General features: G+C 42.0%; 1 protein-coding gene across 2 annotated transcripts in view; it reads right to left on the bottom strand.

The window, feature by feature from the left end:
* Positions 1-288: 288 nt before the first annotated feature.
* echdc1 (enoyl CoA hydratase domain containing 1) overlaps positions 289-22,321 on the bottom strand; it is a 40,233-nt gene continuing 18,200 nt past the window's right edge. Inside the window, exons 5-6 of one of the 2 annotated variants that reach the window (XM_070884444.1) lie at positions 20,628-20,708; positions 289-1,199 (exon numbers count right to left, since the gene is read on the bottom strand). In XM_070884444.1, coding sequence (XP_070740545.1) covers positions 794-1,199; positions 20,628-20,708 — 487 coding nt within the window. In that variant the 3' untranslated portion in view covers positions 289-793. Of the gene's footprint in view, positions 1,200-20,627; positions 20,714-22,321 lie in introns of both variants that reach the window. The other variant, XM_070884445.1, reaches the window with a different exon arrangement.

Here is a 22,321-nt window from a genome sequence, read left to right as displayed (position 1 = left end):
CTTATCTTGAGATTATGACCCCTAGTTCTCTAGGCTCTCCAGCCACGTCAAGCAGCCTCCTAGCATCTATCCTGTCAAGTATTCTAAGAATTTTATACATTTCAATAAGATCACCTTCTCATTCTTCTAAAGTTATAATTTTTTGCACTTCACCTGCATAATTCAAGTCTTTTTCCAAAATGCATGTAGTTGAATGCAAGTGTAGGTTATGCATTGTCCTTTTTCATTTCTATAGATGGGTTGTCTTCCAACTCCAAGTGCAAGTTACAGCAAATAACAGACTTCAAATGTCACCAGTACTGGTTTATTGTTATAGAAATGGAGTTAAACTAAATTAACACAATGAGGCAGATTAATAATTAGGCCCACAAGGAATGCATTATCCAAAGGCGCTATGCTTATTATACACTTTAGATTGAGGGATTAAAGAAATAACTTGCATTTATACAGTGCCTTTTACATCCTGAGGACACCCCAGAGCACTTTACAATCAATTCATTATTTCTGAACCGCAGTCATGGTTTAAGGCATACATTTTGACTGTCATTTGTACCATAGAACAAAACAGAAAATATGTTTAAAATTAAAATGCCATTCATTGTGTGTGTGTGGGGTGGGGGGCGGAAATGTAACATTTTAATTTTTATGTCATTCAACACTTGATAATGCAAAAGTACCTCCAATACAATACACTGCAATCTAACTTTTTATTCATTAAATTGAATTTCAAACAGTGGTAAAAGCTAAACTAGAACACTGCATATTTGGTTAGCAACAGTTTAACTTGTCTGTACTATTTATGTTTGATTCCTTGAGCCAAAGCTTTCAGATTAGCAGGTGAGCCCCACAGAGTACCAAATATGCTCTTTTCATTCTTTAATGACTCTTCTTGTGACAGTTCTCTCCCTGAAACCACAACATTCTTAATGGCTCTAATAACTTGTGAAGATCCCTTAATGTATTGATTCAGCCAATTTTGTGCCTCTTCAAGGCAACTCTCCTCATCAGAGCCTGCTAGAATTTCATCAACCAGACCAATCTTCAGCCCTATTGCAGGATCCACACGCTGAGCACTGCTCAACAGTTTAAGAGCATTTCTATATCCAATCAATTTAATCAGCCTGGTAGCTCCACCCCATCCTGGTACCAATTCCATGTGTTTGTGAACAAAGCGAATCTCACTTCCTGAAGTCATGAGCCTGTTTAAACCAATAAGCAAACATGAGTCAATACATGAGCTAATAGTACAGTATTAATATACACAACTGATTTGTTGCAAGAGAATAAAAACAGGAAAGGAGGAAGGAAAAAACATTAATTCAATATTGTTCCGAACCATATTCCTCATAATGGGGGTGAAGGGAATCTTTTCCAACAGGAAACAGCCTTAACCCATACACTGTCAGCAGGTTCAAGAAAAGTAGCAAGCTCCCGGGGCAAACCATTTTTTAAAAAAAAAAGTTCTCAGTTCACACCATGATGCTGAGACAAATTACAACAAAAGCTATTCACATAGCAGTAGTTTTATTCCGATAATACACAGCATTGTATAATTACAATATACAAGCACAGTAAGAATTTGTTTTGTTATTGATTTTAAACTCCACAAAGACGTACCTGGTGTATGCCTTTCCGCTGAGTATCAACGGTGATTGTGAATTAAATACAGTATATATGGCATCCTGGCCATTCTACAACATGCTAGTAACCAATGTCACTTAACACTTTTCTAATTTTGAGGTACAGATAAGTGCAAATTTTCAAAACCTCGTGCAATTATTTTAGAGAGCAAATTCTGATCATGCATTGCTTCTGCAGAACCCAGGATTGCTTATGCTTATTTAAGATTTGTTATTTATTATTGTATATACTATTTAAAAAAACATCTGTAATGATGGGATTTTTGTTTGAGTAGCTAACACTTTTAGGCCAAGGGGTCCCCAGGAATCTGTCAATTCCTGAATGTCCTTGGGATTGTGCAGTAACCCCATACAGAAAAGTTTGAAAACCACTGCTCTTAATATGCCATACCCCAACACCAAGCATGGCTGAGAGAGACAGAAAATATGTGTTAAATCAGTTTTTTTAATGCTATGAATTCATTTCCATGTGTGGAAGTTTCAAAGATTCTGAACAACATTCACAGAAGTACCTCTGAGATAATAATTACTTTAGATTTTCAGAAACTCCTTTGTAGTAGATTATAGGGAATTTTATTCACAGCATTAATTCAAACTACATTTTTGTGGTGTCATTTTCCTATTTAATGAACAAGAAAATGACACTGCTGTACAGTATTTGGTGGTGATGAAAACATACACAAAACAGAGTGCTACTGAAAATGTTGTGTTTTCCACTGCAGAAAAACTAAGGTGAAATACTTCGAGCAAGTCGCATTGAGGTTGAAAAAAGTAAAATTAAACAAGATAATTTTGGGCAGTGACATCAAACCTAGGAGCCAAAGTTTCAAAAGCCTTAAAGACTAAGAGGAAGGGAAAACTGAAGAAAGTAAGGGTTCCATACTTTTGAGGTACTTAACAGAACAAGTTAGAATGGGAAACTTTGCAATGAATTTCAATTTTAACACAGCAATAATGAAGGAAGGGAGAGGTTAGAGCATGTAGGAGGGGGAGTATGAATGATAAGGTTTTTAAGAAGCTAAAGACAGAATTGTTCAGGGGATAATTAAGTGTTTGGCAAAGAACAGGAAACCGCTTTTTCAAAGCATCTTTTAGGAAGACAGTGGAGGTACGGTCAGCAACATTATCTAAAGAGGATCATATGATAAAACCCCTCCTCCCAATAGAGAAAGAATGAGACACAGAATGACTTGAGGGGTGAGGAAATTGCCCTCCGCCCCATTTGCGGCGGATAATTCGAATTATTCAAATTATTACCATCCCGCGCGAGTCGGAGGCAAGAGCCAGAAACAATGGGCCCAAGTTTCAGGCCGTGCCTAGAACGGCGCAGCCCCGACCTGGACGCCTGTTTTTCGCGCCACAAAGTGCGCCTAAAAAAAAACTTCCAGATTCTCCGGCTCTCTGCTGGTCCTCTGGCCCTCGGCACGGCGCAGCATGAGCTGCAGGGGGCGAAGCTAGGTCCCTGCGCTGAAAACAGTGCCGGGACCTCTGCACATGCGCGGTACAGTGGGTGCGCATGTGCAGTAGCTCCAGGCGCCCAAAACTGTGTGGGAAGGGCCCGAAGCACGCAGCCCCTGGCCCAATGGCCTCACTGGGGCTGCGTGAATAAGGCTCCTCCCACGCCAAGCTCCTGCTTCCAACCGACCCGACTCGACTTCCGCTCCCGGACCCGACCTAACTCCCGCTCCCACCGGACCGCCCCCCCCCCCACCCCCCGACCCGACCTCCGCTTCCCCCGCTCCCGACCTTTCCCCCCTCCCCCTCCCTGACCGACATCCGCTCCCGACCGATCTCCACCCCCGATCCGCGCTCCCGACGCCCCCCCCGGACCCCGGACCCGACGCCACCTACCTGTCAATCCGGTAAGTCTAAGCTCGAAGTCTTGGGCCCAGCCAGGCCCGGCCCATTCAGCCTCCCTCTCCTTCCCCCTTCTCTCCCCCCCTCCCTTCTCTCACCACTCCTCCCTCCTTTCTCCCCCCCCTCCCTTGTCACCCCTCTCCCCCACTACACCCCCTCTCTCCCACTACACCCCCTCCCCTCCACCCCTCCACCCCCCCTCCCCATCCCCTCGCTGTCAGAAACACAGACACTGACAGACAGAGAGTGAGAGACACACACAGACAGACAGAGAGATAGAGACACTGACAGAGACACACTGGGGGGCTGGGGGCATCCCAGCACGCTGTTGGAGGGCTCCCGGTGCTGCAGTCGGTAAGTAGAAAATGTTTTATTTATTGATTTAAAAAAAAATTATTTCTTATTAATTTTTTTCTGATTTTATTGGTTGATTTATTGATGTTTTTATCATTTATTTTTGATGATGGCTCTTTATTTGTAAAACTGAAGTGTTTAATGTTTGTAAACTTCCCTTTAAACCCCCCCCCCCCCCACCATTCCCTACGCCTGATTTGTAACCTACGCCTGATTTTCTAAAGTGTAGACAAGGTTTTTTCGAGCGTACAAAAATCTTCACTTACTCCATTCTAAGTTAGTTTGGAGTAAGTTTTCACTGCCGAAACTTTGAAAACAGGCGTAAGTGGCCGGACACGCCCCCTTTTGAAAAAAAAATTCTGTTCCAAAGTGAAACTGTTCTAACTGACTAGAACTGGAGCAAACTAAATGCCGAGAATTAGAATTTCTAAGATACTCCGTTCTACACCAGTTGCTCCAAAAAATCAGGAGCAACTGAGGCCGAAACTTGGGCCCTTTGGCTTTAACTCTGATACCGCCTCCCAGCACTTTGGAGCACTGTTGGAGGCGGGTTTGAGTCAGTGTCCATCACCACCGCGCTGACCCGTCGCAATGCCCCTCCCTTTCACTTAAAGGGGAGAAACACTAAGGCCTCCCGGAGCCCACCGGGCCAATAGGCAGAGGTTTGGCCGGGCCAGTGGCCCGGCACCCAATTGGCGGCCCGGCCGAACCAGTGGTCACCATTGTCGAGTCGACTGCAGAGTCGGACGACAATTAAAACAAAATGGCTGTCGCGGCAGTGCGTACTCCCCGCCCAGCCACTGGCAGCTTTCCCCCTTGCGAAGCTGTCGGGGACACCGACTGACGGCGGCCGTGCTCCCGTGGGGCAATTTTCCCAGTGGGGTGAAATAGGGGTCGTAGCCAGGTGGTAAGGTCTCGGCATGCTGGGCGGGGTGGAAAAACACGCACGGGGGAAATTGCGCATGGGTCGCACTCTCCGCCTGCCCTCGGTTGAAAAGGCCTTACCAACGGGAAAGGCCTTGGGTGGTAATGGGCCTTAAAAAAGGGGGCAATTTCGGCCCCGATATATTTAGAACAGATTTCACTCAAAATTATTTGCACCAATTATTGAATTATAAGGGTTGTAAAAAAAAAACAAAATTACACAAATTTATTATATTCCTACTCTGGTCAAAACCCACATGCAGCTTGTGTCTTCAAATTTCCAGCTTTCTGAATAGCCCTCAACTTAAATGAGGTCACCAAGTTGAGCTGCAACATATTTACAAGTTACAAATTGCTTTTGGACACACTCCTGAAGCTGCCCATAAAAGACACATTCACATGTATAATGCTGTTTACTTAGATCTCAGACATCATTAGATAAAAATAGAAACTTAGTTAAGCTGTTTCTATGGAAGCAAGTCATCTGTCGTTAACTTGTTCAGAATTAATTGGAAAGAATGTGGTTGATGAAAATTGCTTAGTGTTGTTGATTGGTAAGATGAATACTGTACAGATATCTCAGCATTTAAATGATAGTTTAAAAAATACACATTTGAAATACAATTCAAAAGAAATAGAAATCCACCAGACTTCCCAAACTGTGCACACACTGGACGATCTACAGACTCAACCTTTAATTATATCCTGAATTTGGAAAGATGCTTCCTGAGTCAGCAAATATGCTATTTGGCCATATAACAAGATTATTGCTGTTTGCTCACTTATTTAAAAAATAATCTTAATTGAATCTCATGCACATATTATGTAATAAGTTTCGGTATCAAGATTCAATACTTACATCTGATCTAAGTATTCTGCAGCTACTTTAATTAAAAATTCAATTTTGATATTCATTAATTGAATTAACTTATCACTGGTATAAACACGAGCAAACTCATCATGCTGAATTCAACTTGCTACAGATCAACAAGACTTCTATGCAATAAACTACTCACTGTTTTGCATGATCAACTTTTCATCCTACTGGCGAGCCTTTTCACTGACCGTTGTTACACAGTTCAATTTATAAACCAAGGAAACTTTTCACCTGGTCTGGTATGTAGCATTTTCTCCTCTCCATCAAAAAATATAAAACTATCTGTATAACCTACATAAACTAGAAAAAAATATTTGAAATAACTAATTACACAAATGGTTTTACTGGGCATTTTTCTTTTGTAAATTTCCATTCAAATTTTCACTTCAATTTCTTTAAACTATAAAAATTCCTGGGAAACTTAATAACTGAACAGTGAAGCATCCAAAAGGTAGAGTAACTAGTTCACTATTCATTAGTTGAAATATTTCTGAGATTTAACAAAAACATTGTGCTTTATTAAATTAAAACACAGTAATCTGCAAATGAGTCTGTCATCAGACAGATGACCCAACTGTGGTACTGTTCCTAGCCACCTTCATTCAGCTTGTTGCCTGGAGCTTCTGCCATCTTCTTGACAACGTGAAACATGATAGTTCCACTTTCATGAAGACAGTTATTTTTAACACTGAAAATGTGTCAACTAGTAAAAAGAACATGGCACCTTAACCTTCAAGACTTTCATCTATTTCTAATGCTTTTAACCTGAACAATAACTATGGCAATGCTGTCTGTAGAGAAAGAAATCTATAATGGTCGTTACATTACAAACAAGATTTAAAATGAGCTGAAATAAATTTGTTCTACCAATGCTCCGCAACAATGACATCGATGGAATAGGTGGACATCCTGAAGTTAACGGAAATCTCGAACAACCTATTACCATATGTTATGTTTAAATTGGTGTTCACTGTATGTAACAGTAATGTTTGCAAAAGAAAGAATTTTTTAAATACCAAGAGTGTAGAGGGCCATAATAGACAAAGAAGAAAGTCTTGCATTTATATAGCACCTTTCACGACCACTGGACGTTTCAAAGCACTTTACAGCCAATGAAGTACTTTTGGAGTGTATTCACTGCAGTAATGTAAGAAACACGGCAGCCAATTTTCACACAGCAAGCTCCCACAAACAGCAATATAATGACCAGATAATCTGTTTTTGTTATGTTGATTGAGGGATAAATATTGGCCAGGAGACCAGGGATAACTCCCCTGCTCTTCTTCAAAATAGTGCCACGGGATCTTTAACGTCCACTTGAGGAAGCAGACAAGGCTTCGGTTTAACGTCTCATCCGAAAGAAGGCACTTCCTTAGCACTGCACTGGAGTGTCAGCCTAGATTTTCATGCTCAAGTCCCTGGAGTGGGATTTGAACCCAAAACCTTCAGACTCAGAGGCGAGTGTGCTACCCACTGAGCCAAAGCTGACGTGTTTCTAAAATCCAAGCTGCTGCACATAGCTAAAATGTATCCCTTACTGGCTTTAGCTCCACCCTGAGTAAGATTCTATTATATGGTTCACTGGCAACTGGGCCAAGATTGCCCAAATTCATTTCCCTTAGGGCTTTCAATAGCAATGGAAAGCTTTTATTCAATATGTTCAGGCTTAATCTGACTACTTCGCTTACACCGCCCAATCTCCCAAACTACATGGCATTTACTGTACATTTAGAACTGGATATTCACCTACATGTGATTTATTATACATTAAACATAGGATGGAGTTATTTTAAATAAAATTAAATCCATCAATTGGTTTTAAAATATTCAATGAAGTTCAAAAGATAAATATGCATTTTTGAGCAACATACAAGGATTTAAAGGGTTAAATTAAGCATAATTTCCTTTTATTTCCTTGAGTTTAGAAGGCTGAGCGATGATTAATTTAAATGTTTAAAATGATTTTTAAAAATTCAACAGGTTAAAGGCAGAGAAGCTGTTTCCTCTAGTGGAGAATCCAGAACAAGGGGTACAATCTTAAAATTAGACTTGGCCATTCAGGAGTGAAATCAGGATGCACTTTGTCCACACAAAGTAGTGGAAATCTGGAATTCTCTGCCCCCAAAATCTGTGGCTGCTAGGGCAATTTAAATTTTCAAGATTGAGATCAACATATTTTTATTAGGTAAGGGTGTCAAGGGATCAGGAGCAAGGGCACGTAAATAGAGTTGAATACAGATTAGCCATGATCTAATTGAATGGTGGAATAGGCTCAAAGGAATAAATGGCCTACTCTTATGTTCCCCACATTATGGACTACACTTTCCAGAGAGCCCCTCAACACCTGATTGCCCGCCCAGAAAAACTAAATAACGCTGGTGAAAATTTCCACTTTTAAGTTAAAACTAATTGCCCGGCGAGAAAATGCATCTTGCACCATTATTCTCGGTGGTTAAGGGGAAACTAAGTAAAAGGGGCATTTAAAAAAAAATTTAGTCCGAGGTTGCGGTTGGGCCTAGGGAGGGGCGAAAACGCTTTTAAAAATTCACGAAAAAAGTTAAAAAACATTCCCAAGATACTAATCGCCGTTTTAAAATTCAAAAAAAAAAAGAACTTTTAACTTACCTTTCTTTGCAGAGTACTCATCTACCACCCTGTTTAAGCAGTTTTCACAGGGTGGTTCCCTCGGCGATCTGGATGGGCTTCCGTTGAGACAAAATTTACGCCCTGCCGATTTTCTTGGCGGTGCACGTCGGCGGTTTGGTCCCGCCAGGCGTTTTCAGATTTAGCCGATACCATTGAAAAACAAAAGGAGAAACTTTCGCCGGGCAGAAAAACAGCTGTACCGCCGAGGAAATCACCGAGAACCCGCCAAAAATGAAATGAAAGTTTAGCCCTAAATTTTGAACCAGCTCAAAATATGCTCAGGCTATATTCTGCTAATTTCTCCTATTTCATTGTATGCTACAAAAATGATGTTCAGCCTGGTGAACATTTCTTTCCATTCTATTAATGCTGAGACCTGCTGTGAAACAAAAGTGATGTGGAAAAAGGATTCAAGTATTTTCCTACCCATCCAGTTTTCTTCCCCTCCATTAGAATGGCTCGGTGGAGATGATCAAGAACTTTGCACTTGCTTTCAATCTGTACACACTAACTTGACCCTCACACCTCTCCTCAAAAATCCCACACTTAACCCCTGTGCTCTTGCAAACTATTGCCCCATCTCAGACATCCCTTTTCTCTCAAGTCCTTGAACATGTTTTTTCCTCCCAAATCCATGCTCATCTTTCCAAAAACTTAATGCTTGAAAATCTCCAATCTGTTTTTTGCTCCTGCCACACACTGAAATGGCGCTAATCAAAGTCACAAATTAAATAAGCAGTTGCAGTCCATTATTAAAGAAGCAGTAGCAGGACATTTGGAAAAGCAAAATTCGGTCAGGCAGAGTCAGCATGGATTTATGAAGGGGAAGTTATGTTTGACAAATTTGCTGGAGTTCTTTGAGGATGTATTGAACAGGGTAGATAAAGGGGAACCAGTGGATGTGGTGTATCTGGACTTCCAGAAGGCATTTGACAAGGTGCCACATAAAAGGTTACTTGCACAAAATAAAAGTTCACGGGGTTGGGGGTAATATATTTGCACGGATAGAGGATTAGCTAACGAACAGAAAGCAGAGAGTAGGGATAAATGGCTCATTCTCTGGTTGGCAACCAGTAACTAGTGGGGTGCTACAGGCATCAGTGCTGGGACCCCAACTATTTACAATCTATATTAACAACTTGGAAGAAGGGACTGAGTGTAACGTAGCCAAGTTTGCTGACGATACAAAGATGGGAGGGAAAGTAATGTGTGAGGAGGACACAAAATATCTGCAAGAGGACATAGACAGGCTAAGTGAGTGGGCAAGAATTTGACAGATGGAGTATAATGTTGGAAAGTGTGAGGTCATGCACATTGGCAGAAAAAAATCAAAGAGCAAGTTATGGAGAAAAATTACAAAGTGGGACCTGGTGGTACCTGTGCATGAAACACAAAAGGATAGTATGCAGGTACAGGAAGTGATTAGGAAGGCCAATGGTATCTTGGTCTTTATTACAAAGGGGATGGAGTATAAAAGCAGGGAAGTCTTGCTATAGCTATATAAGGTATTGGTGAGGCCACACCTGGAGTACTGCCTGCAGTTTTGGTTTCCATATTTACGAAAGGATATACTTGCTTTGGAGGCAGTTCAGAGAAGGTTCACTAGGTTGATTCTGGGGATGAGGTGGTTGACATATGAGGAAAGGTTGAGTAGGTTAGGCCTCTACTCATTGGAATTCAGAAGAATGAGAGGTGATCATATCGAAAGGTATAAGTTTATGAGGGGGCTTGACAAGGTGGATGCAGAGAAGATGTTTCCAATGAGGGGGGTGGGGGGGAGACTAGAACTAGAGGGCATGATCTTAGAATAAGGGGCTGCCCATTTAAAACAGAGATGAGGAGAAATTTCTTCGCAGAGGGTTGTAAATCTGTGGAATTCGATGTCTCAGAGAGCTGTGGAAGCTGGGAATTTGAATAAATTTAAGGCAGAAATAGACAGTTTCTTAAAAGATAAGGGGATAAGCGGTTATGGGGAGCGGGCGGGGAAATGGAACTGAGTCAATGATCAGCAGGCTCGAGGGGCCGTATGGCCTACTCCTGCTCCTATTTCTTATGTTCTTAAATCATCTATGATTATGACCTTGGTACTCTATCCCTTAAGACCATTCTGCAGCCTTTGACACAGTCAATCATAGAAATTTACAGCACAGAAGGAGGCCATTTCGGCCCATCGTGTCTATGCCGACCAACAAGAGGCTATCCAGCCTAATCCCACTTTCCAGCTCTAGATCCGTAGCCCTGCAGGTTACAGAACTTCACGTGCACATCCAAGTACTTTTTAAATGTGGTGAGGGTTCCTGCCTCTACCACCCTTTCAGGCAGTGAGTTCCAGACCCCCACAACCCCCTGGGTGAAGAAATTTCCCCTCAAATCCCCACTAAACCTTCCACCAATTGCTTTTAATTTATGCCCCCTGGTTGTTGACCACTCTGCTAAGGGAAATAGCTCCATCCTTCTCCAACATCTTTCCTCCAATCTCCAGTTGAGTGGGACTGCTCTCGATTGGTTCAATGCTTTCTAATCAAGTCGTAGCCATAGCATCTCCAGCAATGGCTTTTCTTCCGGCCCCGCTACCTCTGGAATCCTCAACGGATCTATCCTAGAATCACCCCCCCCATCTCATTCTCATCCACATGTTGTCCATCAGAGACATCATCCAAAGGCATGACAACAACAACTACTTGTATTTATGTAGAACCTTTAACATAGTAAAACATCCCAAGGCGCTTCACAGGAGCGTTAAAATTTGACGTTGAGCCACACAAGGAAAAATAAGGACAGATGACCAAAAGCTTGGTCAAAGAAGTAGGTTTTTTAGGAGCATCTTAAAGGAGGTAAGAGGTAGAGAGACAGACAGGTTTAGGGAGGGAATTCCAGAGTTTAGGGCCTTGGCGGCTGTGCTTGAGCGATTAAAATCAGGGATGCTCAAGAGGCCAGAATTAGAGGAGTGCAGATACCTTGGGGGAGTTGTGGGGCTGGAGAAGATTACAGAGATGGAGAGGGGCGAGACCATGGAGGCATCTGTAAAGAAGGATGAGAATTTTTGAAATCGAGGTGTTGCTTAACCAGGAGCCAATGTAAGTCAGCGAGCACAGGGGTGATGAGTGAACGGGACTTGGTGGGAGCTAGGACACAGGCAGTTGAATTTTGGATGACCTCAAGTTTACATAGGGAAGAATGTGGGAGGCCAACCAGGAGTGCGTTAGAGTGGTCAAGTCTAGAAGTAACAGAGGCATGGATGAGGGTTTCAGCAGCAGACGAGGCAGGGTGGAGTTGGGTGACGTTACGGAGGTGGAAATAGGCAGTCTTAGTTATGGCGCGGATATGTGGTCGAAGATTCTTTTTAGGGTCAAATATGACACCAAGGTTGCGAACATTGTGGTTCAAATAGGGAAAGAGATGAAGTCGGTGGCTGGGGAATGGAGTTTGTGGCAGGTACCGAAGACAACGGCTTTGGTCTTTCCAATATTTAGTTGGAGGAAATTTCTGTTCATCCAGTACCAGATGTCAGACAAATAGTCTGACAATTTAGAGACAGTGGAGGTGTCGAGAGAAGTGGTGGTCAGGTGGATCTGATCATGGACTCAGCTCCACTTCCCTGCCCGCTCCCCATAACCCTCGACTCCCTTATTGCTCAAAAATCTGTCTATCTCTGCCTTAAATATATTCAATGACCCAGCCTCAACAGCTCTCTGGGGCAGAGAATTCCATAGATTTATGGGACATTGGAACCGGTTCTGGAGGAGATGGGACCAGTACAAACCGGATGGTCTGCACCTGGGCAGGACCGGAACCAATGTCCTAGGGGGAGTGTTTGCTAGTGCTGTTGGGGAGGAGTTAAACTAACATGGCAGGGGGATGGGAACCTATGCAGGGAGACAGAGAGAAATAAAATGGAGGCAGAAGCAAAAGATAGAAAGGAGAATAGTGAAAGTGGAGGGCAGAGAAACCCAAGGCAAAAAACAAAAAGGGCCACATTATAGCAAAATACTAAAGGGGCAAAGTGTGTCAAAAAGACAAACCTGAAAGCTCTGTGCCTCAATGTGAGGAGTATTCGGAATAAGGTGGACGAATTAACTGCTCAGACAGCAGTTAACGGATATGATGTAATTGGCATCACGGAGACATGGCTCTAGGGTGACCAAGCCTGGGAACTCAACATCCAAGGGTATTCAACAGTTAGGAAGGATAGGCAGAGAGGAAAAGGAGACGGGGTGGCGTTGCTGGTTAAAGAGGAAATTAATGCAATAGTAAGGAGGGACATTAGCCTGGATGATGTGGAATCGGTATGGGTGGAGCTGCAGAATACCAAAGGGCAGAAAACGCCAGTGGGAGTTGTGTACAGACCACCAAACAGTAGTAGTGAGGTTGGGGACAGCATCAAACAAGAAATAAGGGATGTGTGCAATTAAGGTACAGTAGTTATCATGGACGACTTTAATCTACATATTGATTGGGCTAACTAAACTGGTAGCAATGCGGTGGAGGAGGATTTCCTGGAGTGTATTAGGGATGGTTTTCTAGAACAATATTTTGAGGAACCAACTAGAGAGCTGGCCAACCTAGACTAGGTGATGTGTAATGAGGAGGGACTAATTAGCAATATTGTTGTGCGAGGTACCTTGGGGAAGAGTGACCATAATATGGTAGAATTCTTTATTAAGATGGAGAGTGACACAGTTAATTCGGAAACTAGGGTCCTGAACTTAAGGAAAGGTAACTTCGACGGTATGAGGGGTGAATTGGCAAGAATAGACTGGCAAAGGATACTTAAAGGGTTGACGGTGGATAAGCAATGGCAAACATTTAAAGATCACATGGATGAACTTCAGCAATTGTACATCCCTGTCTGGAGTAAAAATAAAACGGGGAAGGTGGCTCAACCGTGGCTAACAAGGGAAATTAAGGATAGTGTTAAAACCAAGGAAGAGGCATATAAATTGGCTAGAAAAAGCAACAAACCTGAGAACTGGGAGAAATTTAGAATTCAACAGAGGAGAACGAAGGGTTTAATTAAGAGGGGGAAAATAGAGTATGAGAGGAAGCTTGCAGGGAACAAAAAAACTGACTGCAAAAGCTTCTACAAAAATGTGAAGCGAAAAAGATTAGTGAAGACAAATGTAGGTCCCTTGCAGTCGGATTCAGGTGAATTTATAATGGGGAACAAAGAAATGGCAGACCAATTGAACAAATACTTTGGTTCTGTCTTCACGAAGGAAGACACAAATAACCTTCCGAATGTACTAGAGGACAGTAGGTCTATTGAGAAGAAGGAACTGAAGGAAGCATCTCAGAGTACTAAAGGAAGTGGCCCTAGAAATAGTGGATGCATTGGTGATCATTTTCCAACAGTCTATCGACTTTGGATCAGTTCCTATGGACTGGAGGGTTGCTAATGTAGCATCACTTTTTAAAAAAGGAGGGAGAGAGAAAACGGGTAATTATAGACCGGTTAGCCTGACATCAGTAGTGGGGAAAATGTTGGAATCAATCATTAACGATGAAATAGCAGTGCATTTGGAAAGCAGTAACAGGATCGGTCCAAGTCAGCATGGATTTATGAAAGGGAAATCATGCTTGACGAATCTTCTGGAATTTTTTGAGGATGTAACTAGCAGAGTGGACAAGGGAGAACCAATGGATGTGGCGTATTTGGACTTTCAAAAGGCTTTTGACAAGGCCCCGCACAAGAGATTGATGTGCAAAGTCAAAGCGCGTGGCATTGGGGGTAATATGCTGAGGTGTATAGAGAACTGGTTGGCAGACAGGAAGCAGAGAGTCGAGATGAACGGGTCCTTTTCAGAATGGCAAGCAGTGACTAGTGGAGTCCCGCAGGGTTCAGTGTCGGGACCCCAGCTCTTTACAATATACATTAACGATTTAGATGAAGGAATTGAGTCTAATATGTCCAAGTTTGCAGAAGACACTAAACTGGGAGGTGATATGAGCTGTGAGGAGGACGCTAAGAGGCTGCAGGGTGACTTGGACAGGTTAGGTGAGTGGGTAAATGCATGGCAGATGCAGTATGTGTGGATAAATGTGAGGTTATCCATTTTGGGGGCAAAAACACGAAGGCAGATTATTATCTGAATGGCGGCAGATTAGGAAAAGGGGAGGTGCAACGAGACCTGGGTATCATGGTTCATCAGTCATTGAAAGTTGGCAAGAAGGTACAGCAGGCGGTGAAGGCGGCAAATGGTATGTTGGCCTTCATAGCTAGGGGATTTGAGTATAGGAGCAGGGAGGTCTTACTGCAGTTGTACAGGGCCTTAGTGAGGCCTCACCTGGAATATTGTGTACAGTTTTGGTCTCCTAATCTGAGGAAGGACGTTCTTGCTATTGAGGGAGTGCAGCAAAGGTTCACCAGACTGATTCAAGGGACGGCTGGACTGTCATATGAGGAGAGACTGGATCAACTGGGCCTTTATTCACTGGAGTTTAGGAGGATGAGAGGGGATCTCATAGAAATGTATAAGATTCTGACGGGTCTGGACAGGTTAGATGCGGGACGAATGTTCCCGATGTTTTGGAACCCTCAGAGAAGAAATTCCTCCTCATTTCTGTTTTAAATGGGCGGCCACTTATTTTGAGACTATGTCCCCCAGTTTTAGTTTCCCCCATGAGTGGAAATATCCTCTCTGCATCCACCTTGTCGAGCCCTCTCATTATCTTAAATGTTTCGATAAGATCACCTCTCATTCTTCTGAACTCCAATGAGTATAGGCCCAACCTATCTTCATAAGTCAACTCCCTCTTCTCCGAAATCAACTTAGTGAACCTTCTCTGAACAGCCTCCAATGCAGGTATATCCTTCCTTAAGTACGGAGACCAAAATTGCAAGCAGTACTCTAGGTGTGGCCTCACCAATACCCTGTACAATTGTAGCAGGACTTCTCTGCTTTTATACTCTAACCCCCTTGCAATAAAGGCCAACATTACATTTGCCTTCCTGATTACTTGCTGTACCTGCGTACTAACTTTTTGTGTTTCATGCACAAGGACCTCCAGGTCCCTCTGTACTGCAGCACTTGCAATTTTTCACCATTTCAATTATAATTTGCTTTTCTATTTTTTCTGCCAAAGTGGATAACCTCACATTTTCCCACATTATACTCCCATCTGACACATTTTTGCCCACTCACTTAGCCTGTCTATATCTCTTTGCAGATTTTTTGTGTCCTTCTCACAATTTGCTTTCCCACCCATCTTTGTATCATCAGCAAACTTGGTCACATTACACTCGGTCCCTTCATCCAAGTCATCAAAATAGTTGAAGCCCCAGAACCGATCCCTGCGGCACCCCACTAGTTACTGTATGCTAACCTGAAAATGACGCATTTATCCCGACTCTCTGTTCTCTGTTAGTTAGCCAATCCTCTATCCATGCTAATATATTACCCCCAACCCCGTGAACTTTTATCTTGTGCAGTAACCTTTTATGTGGCACCTTGTCAAAAGACTTCTGGAAGTCCAAATACACCACATCCACTGGTTCCCCTTTATTCACCCTGTTCGTTACATCCTCAAAAGAACTCCAGTAAATTTGTCAAACATGATTTTCCTTTCATAAAACCATGCTGATTCTGCTTGATTGAATTATGCTTTTCCAAATATCCCGCTGCTGCTTCCTTAATAATGGACTGCAGCATTTTCCCGACGACAGATGTTAGGCTAACTGGTCTATAATTTCCTGCTTTCTGTCTCCCTCCTTTCTTAAATAGAGGTGTTACATTTGCGGTTTTCCAGTTCGCTGGGACCTCTCCAGAATTCAGGCAACTTTGTTAGATTACAACGAATGCATCCACTATCTCTGCAGCCACTTTTTTTTAAGACCCCTCCAATCTGTGTAACTTCTTCCAGCCCAACAATCCTCAAAGAACTCTGTGTTTCATAGAAACATAGAAAATCGGAGCAGTAGTAGGCCATTCGGCCCTTCGAGTCTGCAACGTCATTCAATATGATCATGGCTGATCCTCTATCTCAACACCATATTCCTGCTTTTTCCCCATACCCCTTGATGCCTTTTGTTTTTAGAAATCTATCTCCCTCTTAAATATATTCAGTGACTTGGCCACCATAGCCTTCTATGGTAGAGAATTCCACAGGTTCACCACCCTCAGTGAAACAATTTCTCCTCATCTCCATCCTAAATTCTCTACCCCATATCCTGAGACTGTGACCCCTTGTTCTAGACTTCCCAGCCAGGGGCAACATCCTCCCCGCATCTATTCTATCCAACCCAGTCAGAATTTTATACGTTTCAATGAGATCCCCTCTCATTCTTCTAAACTCTAGTGAATACAGGTCTAGTCGACCCAATCTCTCCTCATACGACAGTCCTGCCATCCCAGGGATCAGTCTGGTGAACCTTCGCTGCACTCCCTCTATGACAAGTATATCCTTTCTTAGGTAAGGAGACCAAAACTGCACACAATACTCCAGATGCGTTCTCACCAACGCCCTGTATAACTGTAGCAAGACATCCTTGCTCCTGTACTCAAATCCTCTTGCAATGAAGGCCAACATACCATTTGCCTTCCTAATTGCTTGCTGCACCTGCATGTTTGCTTTCAATGACTGGTGTACAAAGACACCCAGGTCCCTCTGTACATCCACACTTCCCAAGCCATCACCATTTAAATAATACTTTGTCCTTAGTTTTTCCTACCAAAGTGGATAACTTCACATTTATCCACATTATACTGCATCTGCCATGTGTTTGCCCACTCACTCAGCCTATCTAAAATCGCCTTGCAGCGTCTTTGCATCCTCCTCACAACTCACAATCCCACCTAGTTTTGTAGCGTCAGCAAACTTGAAAATATTACATTTGGTTCCCTCATCCAAATCATTTATATATATTGTGAATAGCTGGGGCCCAAGCACTGATCCCTGCGGTACCCCACTAGTCACTGCCTGCCACCCCGAAAAAGACCCGTTTATTCCTATTGGTTAACCAATTTTCAATCCATGCCAATACATTACCCCCAATTTTTAATTTTGCACACTAACCTCTTATGTGGGACTTTATCAAAGGCCTTCTGAAAATCCAAATACACGGCATCCACTGGTTCTCCCTTATCTATTCTACCAGTTACATCCTCAAAAAGCTCCAGTAGGTTTGTCAAATATGATTTTTCTTTCATAAATTCATGTTGACTTTGTTTAATCCCGTTGATATTATCTAAGTGTGCCGTTATTACATCCTTTATAATAGACTCTAGCTTTTTCCCTACTACTGATTTTAGGCTAACTCGTTTTCTCTCTCCCTCCTTTTTTAAATAGTAGGGTTACATTTGCCATCCTCCAATCTGCAGGAACTGCTCCATAATCTATAGAATTTTGGAAGATGACAACAATGCACCTATTATTTCCATGGCTACCTCTTTTAATACTCTGGGTTGCAGATCATCAGGCCCTGGGGATTTATCGGCCTTCAGTCCCATTAGTTTCTCCAGCACTATTTTCTTACTAATGATCATTTCCTTTAATTCGTCTTGCTCACTAGACCCTTGGTTCCCTTGCATTTCTGGGACGTTATTTGTGTCCTCTTCCATGAAGACAGAACCGAAGTATTTATTGAATTGTTCTGCCATTTCCTTGTTCACATTACAAATTCTCCTGTTTCTGTCTGTAAAGAACCTACATTTGTCTTCACTAATATTTTTCTTTTTACATACTTGTAGAAACGTTTGCAGTCGGTTTTTATGTTCCTTGCAAGTTTACTCTCATACTCTATTTTTCCCCTCTTAATTAATCTCTTGGTCCTTTTTTGCTGAATTCTAAACTGTTCCCAATCCTCAGGCTTGCTACTTTTTCTGGCAACTTTGTTTAACTCATCTTTGGATCCAATACTATCCTTAATTTCTTTTGTTAGCCACGGCTGGGCCACTTTTCCTTTTGTGTTTTTACGCCAGAAAGGAATGTATAACTGTTGCAATTCATGCATTCGTTCTTTAAATATTAGCCATTGTCTATCCACCGTCATGCCTTTTAATTAATCTTTCCAATCTATCATAGCCAATTCATTCCTCATACCTTCGTAGTTTCCTTTGTTTAGATTTAAGACGCTAGTTTCGGATTGGACTACTTCACTTTCCATCTTAATAAGAAATTCAATCATGTTAGGGTCACTCTTCCCTAAAGGACTCCGCACAACAAGACTGTTAATTAACCTCTTCTCATTACACAATACCCAATCTAGGATAGCCTGTTCCCTAGTAGGCTCCTCAACATACTGGTCTAAAAAACCATCTCGTACACACTCCAGGAATTCATCTGCCACAGTATTATTACTAATTTGGTTTGGCCAGTCTATACATAGATTAAAGTCACCTACGATTACTGGAATACCCTTGCTACATGCATCTCTAATTTCCTGTTTGATGCCATCCCCTACACTACCTCTACTGTTTGGAAGCCTATAGACAACTCCCACCCATGTTTTCTGCCCCTTGGTGCTCCTTAGCTCCATCCACACTGTTTCTACATAGTAATTTTCTGAGCCAATATCCTTTCTCACTATTGCTCTGATTTCATCCTTTACTAACAACGCCAAACCACCCCCTCTTCCTTTTTGCCCATCCTTCCTAAATATCGGATCAGTTCCCAACCCTGGTCACCCTGCAACCATGTCTCCGTAATTGCAACTATATCGTATCCATTCACATCTATTTTCTCCAACTCTGGCCTCTTGTGCATCACCTATTCCCTTCGCCCCACCATTGGTGGCTGTGCCTTGAGTCATATAAACCCCAAGCTTTGGAATTTCCCTCCACCTTTAAGACCCTTCTTAAAACCTATCTTTTTGACCAAGCTTTTAGTCAGCCCTCCTAATAGCTTCTTCTTTGTCTCGGTGTAAATTTTTGTCTGATAAGGCTGCTGTGAATGACCTTGAAACATTTTTCTACATTAAAAGATGCTATACAAGTTGCTGTTGTTGTTTACCAGTATTAAGGTTTGAAAAGACTTCATCCAGGCCAACATCCCCAGCATTGAGGCACTGACCGCACTTGATCAGCTCCGCTGGGCAGGCCACATAGTTCACATGCCAGACACGAGACTCCCAAAGCAAGCACTCTACTTGGAACTCCTTCACGGCAAACGAGCCAAAGGAGGGCAGCGGAAACATTGCAAGGACACCCTCAAAGCCTCCCTGACACCTGGGAGTCCCTGGCCAAAGACTGCCCTAAGTGGAGGAAGTGCATCCGGGAGGGCGCTGAGCACCTAGAGTCTCGTCGTCGAGAGTATGCAGAAATCAAGCACAGTCAGCGGAAAGAGCATGCGGCAAACCAGTTCCACCCACCCCTTCCCTTGACAACTGTTTGTCCCACCTGTGACTGAGACTGTCATTCTCGTATTGGACTGTACAGCCACCTATACTCATACTAAGAGTGGAAGCAAGTCTTCATCGATTCCGAGGGACTGCCTATGATGATGAAGTGTCTTGCAGTTCTGAGGTCACATATAAAACTGCTCAAGCATCACCCTTTTCCTTATCTGCATTTAAACCTTTTAACCCCTTCCCACCTATCCATTAACCCACATTTACATTGTATAAATGCAAGGAAGATTATTGGTATGACAACAGTCACCACGATCATGAAATCACCTAACTGATTTTTCACCAGTTCAGTTAACTATACAACATGTATCAAAAAGATCAGAACAGAAGATTTGTGCCACATGAAAAAAAAGTTAGGATCACTCTTTAGAGATTTTCTTTGGTATTTGGGTTTCAAATATTCGAAGATGAACCCAGTATCTTCCATAAAGGTCCCAGAACCAAACATAAATAATAAATAACTCTTCAACTGGGTTTATTCTAGCACTTTTTCACTCTTTCATCTACACTGTAAAAACAAGTCTGAAAATTAATATTTCTCACTTTTCTGACAGTGATTGCTAATCTGGACCATAGACATATGCAAATGACAATGTCACATTGCCCACTATTGGTTGAAATATAAAACCAGCAAGGGATATTATAATTAAGACATTTCAAAAAACAGGTTGTTCTTGTAATTAAATAGAAGGGTATTACTGTTTATCCTACACTCTGGTTCAAGAGAATAGAACCGAAAAGGATTTTACTAAGTAGAAAAAATGCACTTTTGAAATTTGCCTTTACTGAACAGATTAAATAAAAAATAAATTTGCTCCAGAAACTAGACTGAAGTGTTCTTATATTTATAAGTTAAAGAAATTAATGTAGCATTGTGAAATCTAAATTAATTGGTACTCCCTGCTGTCCGAGTTTAAAAAAAAAATCTTTTTTTTTTGCGTACTCGTATCTATGGCATTATTTAGTACCAAACACCGCTGCTTACCTGAAATCACAAGCTGTAGTAACTTCTGCTCCTCCTCCCAGTGCCTTCCCTTGGACTAAAGCTACGCTGATCAGAGGTAGTCTGCACTAGGAATGTCAGAAAGGTTAATAGACTTCTGATGCATTTAGTGTCAAAAATCAGCATTATATAATCAATTTTCATAGTGCAATCATTTTGCTTTTAATTCTGCATTTTAAGAGTACAGGATAGATTTCTAATGAAATACAATGCAACTCACAAAAGATCAACTTAAATTTAACACCCAATTAAATTAACTTTTGTTCAAAAAGGTAATTACACAAACTTGCTACATTTTAAGATCATAGTCCCTGCCCCCTTATCCACCATACAATAACTTATTAAACTATTCTTCAAAAAATATATATTCCAGTCTACAAACCAAATCTTCAATAGTGTCCTGAATAATAAAAATAAAACACTTCTGACAGTCAGCAAAAACAGTGAATGTATTGTACAAAGACTGTTGGAGAGACAAGCATTTAAGTTTGGTGGGTAACCTGGAAGAGGATGGAGAGATTTGCAAAATAAAGAATTTGGCATTTGAGTTTTTAAACTGTAACCAGTGGCAGAAAATTAACACTGAAACCACTAGAAAAATCAAGTATTAGAAAATAAAAAACAAAGAAAATGTTTGTTTTTTAATTTAAAGACCTCCAAAAAGCTTGCGCAATAGCCTTTATTTGTCACTAGATGGCTCAAGTTGACTTAGCAGTATCTTGCTACAGAACATACAATTTTGCTCTGTAGAAACTTTATTTACACAATGGCTAATTAGAAGAAAGATTGACTCATTGGAGCTCGCAAAGCTTTTTAAAACAATGTATATTACGGTATATATTTAAATAAAATATTGGGCCTGAAATTCCGTTTGAGGTCTTCCCGCGGGCAAATGAGTGAAATAGGGAAAAAAGATGCGCACTTACCTGTGGCTGCTGCGCCCATTCGACCTTCCGAGCCTGAGGCCTCTCATGACTGCATGTCGCAGGGCATGCATGTGGGGACGTGCACAGGCCGGGAGCTGGAGACAGCAGCCGATCAGGTTAGTGTATTTTCGAAGGAGGCAGCACCGGGCCAGCCCACACTGCGATATGTGTACGCACTAGGTCCGTGCAGCAGAACAGGTCTCCAGTCATCTTGGGTAATCCTTGCCACTGGACCAAAACCTAGCTCTGTCAAGACCATGTGGTGACTGGTGTGCAACGGCCACCACACGTTAAAAAAATCCCGCACAGGCATCTTTCACCCTTCTGGATGTAGTTCAGGACGTGGAATTTTAGGTCCTTCATTGGAACATCTATGAACTTATCCGCTTTTGGCATGGAAGCAAGTCATCCTCGCTTCGAGGGACTGTCTATGATGATGATATGATATTTTCTCATTCATATTAATAGGAGTTCCGTAAGTCCGGAAACACCCAAAACACAATAAAAAATAGAAAATAAACTACATATTTCACATTCATTTAAATTAAAGTTCTTATAAAAAAATATTTTTGCGACTTTTTAAAAATGTTTTTGATTCAGCCTTAAAATAAACATAGAAACATAGAAAATAGGTGCAGGAGTAGGCCATTCGGCCCTTCGAGCCTGCACCACCATTCAAATAAGATCATGGCTGATCATCACCTCAGTACCCCTTCCCTGCTTTCTCTCCATACCCCTTGATCCCTTTAG

Source organism: Pristiophorus japonicus, chromosome 7, assembly GCF_044704955.1.
Source record: "Pristiophorus japonicus isolate sPriJap1 chromosome 7, sPriJap1.hap1, whole genome shotgun sequence".
NCBI lineage: Eukaryota > Metazoa > Chordata > Chondrichthyes > Pristiophoridae > Pristiophorus > Pristiophorus japonicus.
Note: the sequence above shows the minus strand (reverse complement) of the source record. Positions and strands in the feature narration are given on the sequence as shown.